Source organism: Haliotis asinina, chromosome 6 (genome assembly GCF_037392515.1).
Source record: "Haliotis asinina isolate JCU_RB_2024 chromosome 6, JCU_Hal_asi_v2, whole genome shotgun sequence".
NCBI classification, from domain to species: Eukaryota; Metazoa; Mollusca; class Gastropoda; order Lepetellida; family Haliotidae; genus Haliotis; species Haliotis asinina.
In genome coordinates, this window is record NC_090285.1 from 43,539,488 (window position 1) to 43,553,175 (window position 13,688).

General features: G+C 39.5%; 1 protein-coding gene across 1 annotated transcript; it reads right to left on the reverse strand.

Annotated features, from left to right (window-relative positions):
- Positions 1–3,855: 3,855 nt before the first annotated feature.
- Positions 3,856–6,400, reverse strand: LOC137286330 (toll-like receptor 4). Its single transcript, XM_067818120.1, has one exon. The coding sequence runs from the start codon at positions 6,398–6,400 to the stop codon at positions 3,890–3,892; it is 2,511 nt and encodes an 836-aa protein (XP_067674221.1). The 3' UTR covers positions 3,856–3,889.
- Between the last annotated feature and the right edge of the window lie 7,288 nt (positions 6,401–13,688).

Here is a 13,688-nt window from a genome sequence, read left to right on the forward strand (position 1 = left end):
TGACCATGCTCTCTTAATGCCTCACTGTGCAGTATTTCATTGTTAGACATGAATTAAGGGCTGTACATGAACCCAAGAAGCTGATTAGATGTAAATAATAACAACTGACCCTTGTGGAATGGGTCTGACTTCATATTTTATTGACATGAGAATGTGTGATGTTTTTAAATTATCTCCCTTGTTTACCCAAATACACTATGTCTACCTGTCACCCTGTAACCCATAAATTATTGCAGAGGAACACTGTTCTTAGATGATATTGCCAAATACTGTTAACTGTGATTAGAAATATTCAGTTTAGGGCAGGGTAACCAATAAATTTCCAAAATTATGACGATATTTTCACTTTGTACCCTCTAAACTGGCTTATACATGAAACTATCAAGTCTAACAACCTCAAAACAATGTACTGTAAATAGTTTTGATTTCCTGGAAGTTTTTTAAAGTCTTAGCTTGATGAATACAGTACATAAATCACAGATTTACCTAGTGCAGATGCACACCATTTTTTCTACAGGTTCCACTACAGTATATCAATATCACATGCTCCCGGAGCGAGGACCGTCTGGAAAGAACTCAAACGGACAGGGGCCTGTGACAGCTGTGATTGGATGAAATAGTGTAAGATGTTTGTGTGTTTTAATATGTTGATAGCCTGGATATTTTTTAAAAAAATGTAAGGTTACGATAGAAGTTTATGGGAAAACATTTGGTGTTGTGTAACCTAACGCTGCCATCCTATAGTCTTATGCAGTAGTAGTCTCCCTTCATCAACTTTCCTTGACTAGCGATGCGGTGATTTATCTGCTAACTCATCGTGCCTACCTCCAACAAGCCGGATGCACATATTCTTCACTTACAAAACACCACATGTCGGAATACGCTTAACTGAAGTTTTGCCAGTGAAATATACAGTACCACACTGACACATTTCAGTGTGAAATTCGAATAATACCCCGACTGGGCCACCCTAAGTAATTGAAGGAATTACAGCAAATTTGAAGGAATTGCATCTCAAATGTAAACAAACGGAGCCATATCAGCAATTTAGCGGTAATAACAGAAACACATTGTTCCTATGGGAAGCAATGTCGTTATACTGGAAACACGTTTGGCCATCTTCGCAGATTTTTCAGCTCCGTTCCATGATTTGTTGGTCGCGAGTGAAAACTCACGCAGCAAAACATGGTGTCGTTGGCAGAAGCACCCGTCTCGGTGAGTTTTGTGTTTAGTTCCTACTATTACATTTTTATGCCCTCGGCATGTAATGCGGGGGTATATAGTCGACGCCTCGTCTGTTGGGGCACCCCTCCTTCTAGATCCTTAGGGTTAGGGTTAGGGTTAGGGTTAGCTCTTGGGCACCCACCTTAGAGATCCTTAGGGTTAGGGCACCCCCTTCTAGATCCTTAAGGTTTGGTTAGGGTTAGCCTTTGGGCACCCCCCTTCTAGATCCTTAGGGTCTGGGCACCCCCCTTCTAGATCCTTGGGGTTAGGGTTAGGGTTAGCCCTTGGGCACTTCGTTCTAGATCCTTAGGGTTAGGGCACCCCCCTTCTAGATTCTTAGGGTTAGGGCACCCCCTTCTAGATTCTTAGGGCCAGGGTTAGGGTTAGCCCTTGGGCACCCCCTTTCTAGATCCTTAGGGTTAGTGAGTAAAGGTTAGGGTTGGCTTACCTTAGATGCGATTATATCCATATATATCCATCCATTGTGCATTTGAAACACGTTTCATATATCATCGCTTGATTGGCTGCTCGACATCTTGAAAACAATGACTAGGTGTGGCTTCTCGCTTTGATGAATGAGTAGGCGGGGCTTAGCTCTGTGCAGTAAATGAAAACAAACCATAATACTTTTTCATTCACTGCGCATGCGCAGAGCTAGTGCCGTAATGACCCGCTAAACAGGCACTAACTGTGATCGCACCGGTGGTCCCGAGGTAGCGTGAAATCCCACGACCCTGCTGAGAGCGTTCGAGCCCCGCCAGCACAGCGAAAAAATCGGAAAAAGTGCGCCCGGTAAAGTGCACTACTTCCAACATTGTCACTGCAGAAGAGTGTCACAAGCCATGTCCCTGGAGGACAGATCTTAAAGTGATCTGATGATTACGAACGTGCGCTAGACACAACATCATGAACGTGAGCCATGAAGTAGTTTATGAGCCAAAATTATTCTTCCTGTGAAGTGCAATGGACAAATTTATATAAGTATAAAAATGTAATAGTAGGAACTAAAAACAAAACTCACCGAGACGGGTGCTTCTGCCAACGACGCCATGTTTTGCTGTGTGAGTTTCCGCTCGCGACCGACAAATTGCGGAACGGAGCCGAAAAATCTGCGAAGATGGCCGAACGTGTTTCCAGTATTTACCGACATTGCTTCCGATAGGGACGATGTGTTTCTGTTATTACCGCTAAACTGCCAATTGCGCGAGTGACTGCGTTTACATTTGAGATGCAATTCCTTCAAATTTGCTGTAATTCCTTCAATTACTTAGGGGCGCCTGCCGATCCTGTTCACGTTCATCATGAACAATGTTTGAACGAAATTGGCGTTTTAGCACGAAGTTCAAAAGACGTTTATCCATAGATCATTTTCTTAATCTGTATAGGTCACAATCTGGGGTCTCAAATAACATACCCCAAAACAGGATATCCCCTGTATGTGTTTATTGGTATACTCAAATGTACATAAACAAGAGCATACATCGTTTTCAAGCTTGGAAAGTGACACTTCAACCAGTTGATTTCCTATTACGTTTAACCACCCTCAGCTCAGTTGATATTGATTCAGTTACTGCTGACGTCTTCTTTTCTTCTAGTGGACAGAGCGTCTGCTCGTAAGGTCGGCAGTTCCATCCCCTATCTCTTCATACCAAATGACGTTAACATATGGCATTTGCCTGACGCTAGGTATGAAAAGAATATAACATGGACTAATCGGGTAGGGTATCGATTTCAAAGTCTGGCATGGCATGTAACTAAAATAACGACAGTAGCCCAAAATGATACAAACGGGCGCACACTTAATAAGTGCAATAACGTGGAACACGACTTTTAAAACCAATTTCACCTCGTCTCTGTTAAATGCAGTCGCCACAGATGTCCCACCAAATTCATATTTCGAAGATTAACTTTCTTCATATTTACAGAGAGTGTTTGAGAAAGATGGAATTAATACCACGTGAAGTCGATTAAATCCAAAACGATTTGCTTGATGTCTTGCAAGCAGGCTCTTGTCTGCTAAAACATTCTTTTGTACACTATTATCCCAAACTTCGAAATCAAAACATCCACGTTAAAACTGAGGGTAATACATTCAGGCGTGAATCCGGAAAGGACAGCATGGGCACCTTTTTTGTCCCTCTGTTTCTCGATCTGTTTCTTCATGCATGAGTGAGTAAAGTTTTACGCCAGTTTTAGCCACATTCCAACAATGTTACGTCGGCGGGCACCAAAAATTGGCTTCACACATCGTGTCTATATGCGGAATCAAACCCAGGTCTTCGGTTTTAACGGGTGAAAGCCTTTACCACAAGGCTACCTCACCGCCACTGAGAATAATACAATACCCGTTGTAAAACCCGTGGTAAAACGTAAGTAGCTGTAGTAGAGATTGAAACTAATTGTCTTTGTCTATCACAGCACACTGACATACATCGTTCCACAGTATCAAAACCTCAAATGCGGTTATTCTGGGAAAACAAGGGATGACGTAATATATGATGAGAAGCACACTTTAGGTTTATATGTGGAGAATCAAACCGAAGTCTTCGGTTTTAACTGGCGAACGCCTTTACCACAAGCCTACCTCACCGCCACTGAGAATGATACAATACCTCTTGTAAAACGTAAGTGGCTGCAGATGAAAACCTTATGTTCGAGGTTGAAACTAATTGTCTTTGTCCATCACAACACACTGACAGACATCAGCCCACAGTCTCTCTTCATCGCCTCTGTACTTCCCAATGTCGAAGATGTATCTCTGCTCCACAACGTTCAGTAAGGTGGGAGGAATGTCCCCTCGTCTCACATCCTCAAACAATACCAGAACAATGCTCCCTGCGGGCATTCTCGAAGACGAATACACAACGCGGTTGACAATGAAGCGGCACCACTGGTCCTCCAGAAATGATTGGCTGAGAGCAAAAACTACATTCCAGCTGGAATCTATGCCGTCGATGATGTCTTCAGCAATTTGTCCCCCAGGGATGGTGTCTCTGTCCTTGAGGAATAGCTTAAGCCCATTCTGGTTCTCTAAGATACGCCTAACAGTGTGACATACATACCTGTAGTCGTCCTCACTGTACGCGATGTAAGCATCGTTAGGAAAATCATTTCTTTTCAGTACTTTCTTTGATGTCTTAAAACCAAACATCCGTAAGATAATATTTATAAGAAGCGTTCTTCTTCGATGAATGACAAATAATGCAATGATAACCAATACAATAACAGCATAACAAACAACGCTGATGGAAAGCCAAAAGCTTCCAACGCACTGCTTCCAGATTTCATCGTAATGTTCGTGTATGTAGGACGCATTTGTCACTGATCCGTCGTCCCTGGAACATGAAGAGTTCCTTGCCCTTGTATTCACATTTGTCTTAAACAACCACACGACGAAGTCTAGCGTTTTACACCCGCACGACAGGAGATTGCCATCAAGGTCTAAAGAGATGTTGTTCCTGGTGGCCAGTTCATCGAGCTGTTTCATTTCCGTTAATGAAAGTGCAGCGATTGAGTTGGAGCTGAGGTCAAGGTGACCCAGGTGTGGTGTTGTGGAAAGGTCAAAAGGTATGGATGAAAATCTGTTGTTTGACAGAATGACAGACTTCAGTGGGGCTCCTTGAAAGGATGGAGCACTGAGCAGTCGAAGATTGTTCGAGCTCACGTCCAGTGTGCGTAAGTGAGGGAGATATGATAACCCATGTTGCACGTTAGATAAAGCCTCTCCCAGGTCAAGGTTGGTATCGGACATAATCAGGGTATCAAGCATAGGGAAGCTGGATAACATACCCGACGATATACCCGCACAGTTATTGCCGGATATATCTAAATAGGTAAGGTTACGAAGCCCACTGACTGTACTGCTGAACCTGTCAAGACCCGCATATGTCAGAGACAGATATTTCAGCGACTTGGCGTTATAGATAGTTACATTAGCAAAACAGCCAAAGTTCTTACCACTAATGACCAAAGACACCAGGGTCTCTGGAAGGGTGAGGCCTAATGTCGGGATTGAGATACCACACACCTCTACAATTTTCTGTTTAGTAGACTCCTGTGTTTTGCTGTAGGTATCTGACAAATTGAGGGAGACAAGATTTGGCATCAGGGATATTTCAAACAATATTTTAGGATCTCCGAACCAATCGTTACCAGAAAGGTCAACAACCTTAACACAGGACGCAAATAGAGACTGGTCATTAATAACTGAACTGTCAAACCACAACAGTTTACAGTTGATCATTTCAAATCTCTCCACGCAGACATCTTTCAGATTTGCTACGATGTTTTTACCTAATATTCGCTGATTCATTAATCCTATTTTAAGATTAAACAATTGAAAGATGTGATTAATTTTGATGGAAGTTATGTTTTTTCCTCTGAGGCCATGCATTGCAGATACTGCCTCAGTTGGAGTTAATGTAATTGCATTTGACAAGATGACGTTCTTTACTGATCCAAGGTATCGAAAGGCATTTGGTTGTATTCTGACCAGAGGACACAGGTGAAGATCCAGGGTTTCTATGTGCGCACTGTACTGAAATGACTGGAAGGTATTATTATATAGAAATGAAAGTTTGCACAGGCTAAATCCAAACCGAAGGCGCTTCAAACTTTTAAGCTTTGAAAATCCCGGACCAAAGGTGGTTTCGGTGAAGGTGTCAATTTTCAGTTCTTGAAGATGTTTTAGCTTCTCTAGGGCCTTTTCGGGATACGATCCTTTATCTCGAGGATCGTTGTTGTGCAGGTGAAGGATACGAAGCTCCTGTAGAGGGTGGAATACATCATCTGGGTAGATGTTGGAATCAAGCATCAACTGGTTGTCATTTAGATAGAGTTCTTGTAAATCAGCAGTTTCCTTAAACGCTCCTTCGTCAAGTTGTATTAGTTTATTAAACGATATGTCTAGATATTTTAGGTTCGGTAAATGTAGGAATTTCCCCACAAGGACTGTAATGTTGTTGTGACTCATATCTAAATGTGTTGTGTTTTTGGGAAGATTTTCAGGGATGCTTTCCAAGTTTCTGTTCCTACAATCGACAGATGTTCCATGATGGCGTAGATCAGGAGACTGGATGCAGCCAGGTGTTGATTCGACAGTCAGTGATTCATGGAGCAAGACAAATACCATCACCAACACCCATGGGTCGTACATATTTCTTCCGTATTGCAGCATCTATTGGTTAGAACACAGATATCTATATATCTATATATGTATATCTGATTAAATAAGAAAACAAAATACAGCGTGTGTACTTAACCCTGCAAAGCTGCAGACCCTTACGGGCCCAGAATCATGAAACATTGTGAATCCTGATCAGAATGTGTAGGCCCTATATTTTAGCTACAATATACGTAATTCCCCCCAAATGAGTCAACTAACAGAGTTACAGTGGAAGCCGACAAAACCGGCATCTGTCCAATCCAGCAAGTTGTCAACACCGGTATAAAATCTTAGTCCCATCCATAGCTTGTACATTTACCATCAGTTCGACAATCCAGTAATTTGTCTAAACCGGATGATTTCTTTAGTCCCAGTGAGTGCCAGTTTAGACAGCTTCCACTGTAAATAGTTTACTTTAACTGTGTTGAGTAACTAGCGTTCATTTACAACATAATCAACATTCATGTGAAGATCCAAGTCTTTTGAAAAGTCTGTAATCTAAATTGTTTACTGCAAATGATAGTCATTTCACATACACGAGGGAAAAAAACCTAGAAATTACAGAATGATATTTGCTGAAAAATAATACTTTTAGTTAATGGGAATGACGAAGCTCGTAGAATCAACTGACGCTTTGCAAATTCTGACAACGGATCCAAACCTTGAAATGCCTCGTCTCTCATCCTTTCACGATTGTTGTCTGTCATAATATCTGCCATACATACCTTACTTGCGGTTGTATTGTGTTCCCAGTTCTTTCATTATCATCATGCATCTATTACTAAAACATACATCCTTTACCTTTTTGGAAATCTTAAATTATTTCCGGGTCTCCCTTGATTTTTAAAAAGAGAATATTGTCAGTTTGGGGTTTAATCATATACATGTAATAGGATTGTTTGGTCTGTATATAAAGATTGGCTTTAAGATTATGCTTCAGTGAAGATGAGATTTTTAGCATATATTATGATCCAGTAGGTTGCCTTATCTTAGAGCAAAAGCAAGACAGGGTCGGGTAACAACCCCTGAGTTTTTATGAAATATGCTGCTTTTTGAGATACCTTCTGCGTAAACTATACCTGAAAAAACAACAACTATGGAATATTTTGCAAAATTTAGTTTGGAACAGTTGCCTGAAGTAAGTGGCTATATTTACACTGGTGAGTGTAAACTTCTGATGAGAAGTATATATTGATACCATAAATAATATGGTGTGTTGCGGGTACCTTTTCCCTTGCATATATGTTAACAAGATATTTCTGCGCTAGTGTTAATTAGAGGATCTTTGAAATAAGAAAGAAACAAAAACAAGAAACCTTTTAAGGCGTTGCATCAGTATAGCGTCAAACTCTTTGAAAATCAGATTATATTTACATTATAATATTGTCCGAAAATATTTCATCAACACTTGCAAAATAAACGGCATGAACAAGACAGTTTCCCGGTTTACATCTAAAACTGTGCGATTAACTCCCTTACATATTGAATTTAATAAACATGACATTCTGTATTAACAGACAGATGCTACTTAAAGATTGCTGCTTGTAATGAATCGACACATGCTCATTGTCTTCCTCTATGTTTTGTCGCAAACTTTTAAATAAACGTCGTGCTTTTCGGTGTGTAAGTAAATACATCTGGCCAACTTTCAACATAAATATGCATAGTATAAACCATTAGAATGACTTCTAAAGTTGAGTTTAGAATTATAAAGTGGTGTGACATGTAAAAATAAGCTCTGTTACATGTTAATAGAACTGCTGTGAATAGTGTCAGGTATCTGAAATATGAGACACTTGTGGCAATTAACATCATATTTAGTCCCTTACCTGGGTTATGAGATTTAACATGCGCTTCACGGCCGACCTTACTTCGGAGACGGTTCTATGTTTAACCTTCAGTGTTTAAAGTCCGTTTTGCTTAAAAACTCGAAAACTAATAAACATATAATACTCATAAAACATATGAAAGGTTGATCATAATTAAGACATATCTGACTTTTTTGGAGAAATAATTTGGAAAAAAACCTCAAAAGTAGTTTAACAAAAATATTATTAAAATTTTGACACAGTTCACTACTTGTTACGAGGGAGGGGTGCAGAGACAGGGACAGCCAGATGTGCGAGAGTATTCCGTGACTATTTCCTTGATATAAGCATGACAACAAATGAAGGTAAATGTGACGACTTATTCAGATACGTAAAACCGATAATATAGACTCATTTATATATTCGATTTCTGGGTGGTAGGTTAATGGTTGCAAAGTGAAGGGAAACTGATCCTGCGTATTCCTGATGAGTTATTTCATACATTAATCACTCTTAATGGGTGAAGTGTCACCTCACCACTAAAATGACTTATTTTTATCAAGGTAATGTTCTTTCGTAATAGGGCAATCCCAGGGCAATCTATTTATCAATAAATGTGCTCGAGCAGGTCCGAACCCAATTACCTCCAAGCCCCGGATATGCACTTCACAACTTGAGCCGTCAAGCGGAACGTGGCTATGTACGAAAGGAAAGTTGAACGAACACATGACACACGCTCTCGGATGGCAAAGCTTTGTCACTATCTAGGAGTGGCTTATTCATCCTTACATAGGTTACCAAACAATGTTAGTTTTCAATATGTTAGTTAGTTACATATTATTTGGTTGTTCACTCTTCGGTCTTATGTGATGTTATCAACGAAACATCAACCATTTTCAGTGTTCTTGCCGGTTTGAACCCCAAAACAGCATTGAATGATATCCGCGCTTCGGAGTTTAACAAATACAATTATAGATGATAGTGGTATAACCTAAACTTTGTGAACATTAGAATGCGTTACCTCAAGACGTTACTGAAAACACACACACATACGCACGCACGCACGCACGCACGCACGCACGAAACAACAAACACACAAACACGAAGCAAAACAACAAACGCGAAGCAAAACACCAAACACGAAGCAAAACAACAAACACAAAGAAAAACAACACACACAAATACATTTATAGATGAAAGTGGTGTAACCTAAACTTTGTGAACATCAGAACGTGTTACCTCAAGACGCTGCTGAACACACATAGACACGCACAGCGACACAGACAGACGCTCAGACACACAGACACCAACCACACACACACTGACATGAAACAACAAACACAAAGCAAAGCAACACACACAAGAGAACAATAGACACACGAAACAGCACACCCATCACACGTACAAAACAACACACAAAATAACACACGTACACGAAACAACACACACACACACAAAAACAACAACGCACACACGAAAGAACAACGCACACACACACACATATTCTCACTATATATTCGTGCACGCACACAAACACATGCACAACAACAGCAAACAACATAGAGTAGATCACAATACTTACATGGATGTTACTGCAGCTGTGTATCTGGAGTCGCAGCGTCCACGGTGTAGATGTCTGTACGAATCTGATCACTCACGACATCCTGTTTACATCTGTACACGAAGATAAGTAGCATGACTCACAAGAACGTGCAACTATTACAGTTCATTTCTATGCTTTCCTAAGGAACTGCCGGCGTTTCCTAAAACTCTTAAAACCACCAAATCATTATTAACATGACGATCTCAATGGCCGAGCGATGGGTTGGAGTGTTCGGGACGGAGCAAGTAGTATCACATTTCCTTGTAAGCAATGTCACTTGCATGAATCATCAAAAACACAACAAAAAAAACCAAAAAACCAAAAAAAAACCAACCAAACCCCCCCCCCCCCCCAAAAAAAAAAAAAAAAAACCAACAAAAAAAACAACAACAAAAAACAAACAAGAAAAACAAAAATACACAAGGAACACAAGGAATCTCGTCCTAGTTCGATAGTATTAAGGATAATTGCCCCCAAACCGGAAGCTGCTTAAAAGAAGTATTGAAATACGTTTACTTCTCATCCAGTTGATGAGCGAATGCCCACAGTCCTAAAACATGCACAGGGAAATTAGTCACTGTAGCAGGAAGTTTAAAAGGTCTGTTATCTGAAATCCACTAATCCATTTAATTTAATATTTCCCCCAAACAGGATATAGCCAGTGATAAACTGGTCACGGTAGATGTTAATTGCGGCATTATTACCATCAATATGACAACACGTTTTCACACTACCTTAAATTTGGACCATCTGCAACGTTGATACATTTTACATTTGCCTCTTACTACCTTTTGCATTTTTAAACCCCGAAGACATCCGAACCTTCCTTCGAAAATTGACTCAGTTATTGCTGATAATATATAAACAAGAGGCCTGGTGACAGGTCGTGATTTCTTCCACAGTGAAAACAAAAGTTATGTTGCATTTACACAAACGACTATCAATGAGATTATGAATATACGAACAGGTTTTTGAGAAAACATTTCTTTGCGGTTGTTAACATGAGGAATATCAGTAATTAGACAAAGAATGTGATGTTCCGTGCAAATCTGTGGGTAACGTACACTCTTTGGTTGTTGTACACATGAGAGATATTAAACAACAATTACTCTTTATGAAATACTAGCCAGTTTTCTGTGTAAACAATATCCTGTGCTCATTGTGAACATAAGGAATATCAGAAATAGAAACAGATGCTAATAAGATGAGTATATGGATGACAACTTCTTTCTATTGTCTAACACGAAGTTTCTGGGTTACTTCTTCAGATGACATATGGATGTAAGATTATGGCGACAAGGTTTCTGGGTAATACAATCTCTGTGGTTGTGTAACAGATTACAAAACATAACACACACAATAAGCATTTCTCGAAACTTGCATTTTGTTTTCCTCATAAAGGTTGCCTCTTTTTGAAAAGTGAAAATCAGAGGTGACCTTTACAAGGTCACATGATTGTCATGTTTGACAAGTGAAGCCTAAATTTAATAGTGTTGTATAAGCAGGATAGAAATAGGTATTTAGCTTTAAAAAGCAGTGCCATCATATCTTTTACAGCATTTCTGTTAACTGTAATTACAAATAATTATGATTACACGATGCCATTTAGAAAGTGGTCAAATGCAACATATGTCATATTTGGGATTTCACTTTCTTAGTAAAGTACAAATTCTAGTACTTTTTTCGGTTGAGTCCCATCCGGGATTCGAACCCGCACCCTCAGAGTCAGGCACCTAATCGCCAGCACACAAAATCAGCCGCCTAGCCCGCTCAGCCACCGCGACTTCCATGACAAATATGACATATGTTACAAATAATTATGATATTACTAAATCAGTCACTAGATGAACCTTCTCTAAATATGGATTGGTCTTCCCTATTACTTTAGCCTAACATTTCCACAGCTTCACATCTTAGTTTTGAAATAGGTTGGCGCTTAACTTCATATTTTCCTTATTCATCATACTGAGGAACTACATTGACGAGCGCCCTGAAATATGACGATAACGTACCGTGTTTACTGGAAGTAATGATGTTGTTCTCGGACATAGAGCATCTAATTCTCGTATCGTAGCTTTCGTAGCGAATGTTTGTTGCTGAACGGTGTACATAAATACTGCAAGAAGTCTCTGGAATCACCCTATTATATATTTATAAAACAAAAAACGTTATCTTCATAATATTCGATACAAAGGAGTCCACATTTTTCTGAAATTGCGATAAACCTTACATGCATGGGCTGCACAGGGTATATTCGTTTCGGGGTCCGTATGCACAGACTTGTAAACCCCTTGTAAAATTCGGCAAGGTAGCGATTTGATTAGAGTCTAATTGATAGACACACGGGGTTCTAACGTAGGAAATACGGTATCCTTAATCTGTGCATGAGCATATTGCTGAGCAGTCACCAGTCAAATCGAGGAAGGAAAAATATACATTACTGACACTAGGTCAAGAACGCACATGCATACACATGTATGTCTACCACATTATATTGTTGTTATAGTGCTACCCCACTGGAATCCCATGCCGTAGTTGACACAGTGTTAACAGGTTGAGAGACACCCAGCCCTTGTTCTGTCTTCTTTCTGCAGGATGCATTGTAACAACAATGTACATCGTTTAATGTGTTTTGTAGGACTGCATGGTAATACCAATACATCGTCATATGCATTTCAAACGGCACGTTTGGCAATAATTTTCCTCAGAGACGGTACATTGGGGAAAAAAACATATGTAAACATTTTGTGATTGTTAAATTATTACGATATGCACACAATTTCATTCATAACAAATGTTTTCCTTCGTTATTCAATGACAAGACGGCATACTAAGCAGTGTATAAAACGGAAACAGAATTCCTAACTATGCAGCCTAAGTTTGATATTGCTGTTATCAGAACAAAAACATATATGTTTAGGGACTTATAATGTAGAAAATGTATGGTCATGCACAAATAGTGCCACTCACAGTCACACATATTTGATATATTCCAAATATATCACAATGCGTATAGCAATATGGGTACCTGAGTGAGTGAGTGAGTGAGTTAAATTTTTACATCGCATCGGCAATATTACAGCCATATAGCGATGAAAACAAGGTAATCAATCTAAAATATCCATCGACAAAGGACAGTAAAACTAACTAGATTATCACAGATATATTGATGTTAAAACTAATCATGAAATCTAAAACATTTAAACTAGAGAGGGCAATACAGAAAATAAAAACAGGCTACAGATCGCCAACAACTGAAGGTAGGTCACCATACTAGGGACCATGGGGACTTACAGTACTTTTGCTACCTACATGGACCCTAGCTGGATTTATATCATCCCTTCAACTGCAGGCGATGAAGTGAATTTTAGACAAAATTAAAATGACAGGGATACTACAATTAAAATAGACGGTCAATTTAAATTACCTTTGAATGCCTTGGGACTTACGTACCTTCTCAGGAGGACAATAATTTTACTCTACTTCAACCCCCCTTGAAGGTACAGCCACTAACAATCCCAGTTACTAATCCAAATGACCACTTATAAAATATTTATCTATTCACAAATCGGATAACAAATGTAATAATTATTCTTTTAAATATGCAATAATTAAATGATGATTTACTTTACTAAAAAGATCCTTCATGGTTCGTGTTTTAAAATACTTATCCCTTGTGATGGAATATTCAACACAATCAAGCAAGACATGCTTGACTGTGATTCTTTCATCACAAGGGATGCAGAACGGAGGATCCTCACCTTTCAATAGATATTCATGGGTATATCTAGTGTGGCCAATACGACATCGCCTTATGATGACCTCTTCAAATCTAGACTGACAACCCAAGTAGGTATAACCAATGTGGGGTTTAATTTCATGTAATTTA

Coding starts and splice junctions, on each gene's coding strand:
- LOC137286330 (XM_067818120.1), bottom strand. CDS start 6,400: ATGCTGCAATACGGAAGAAATATGTACGACCCATGGGTGTTGGTGATG.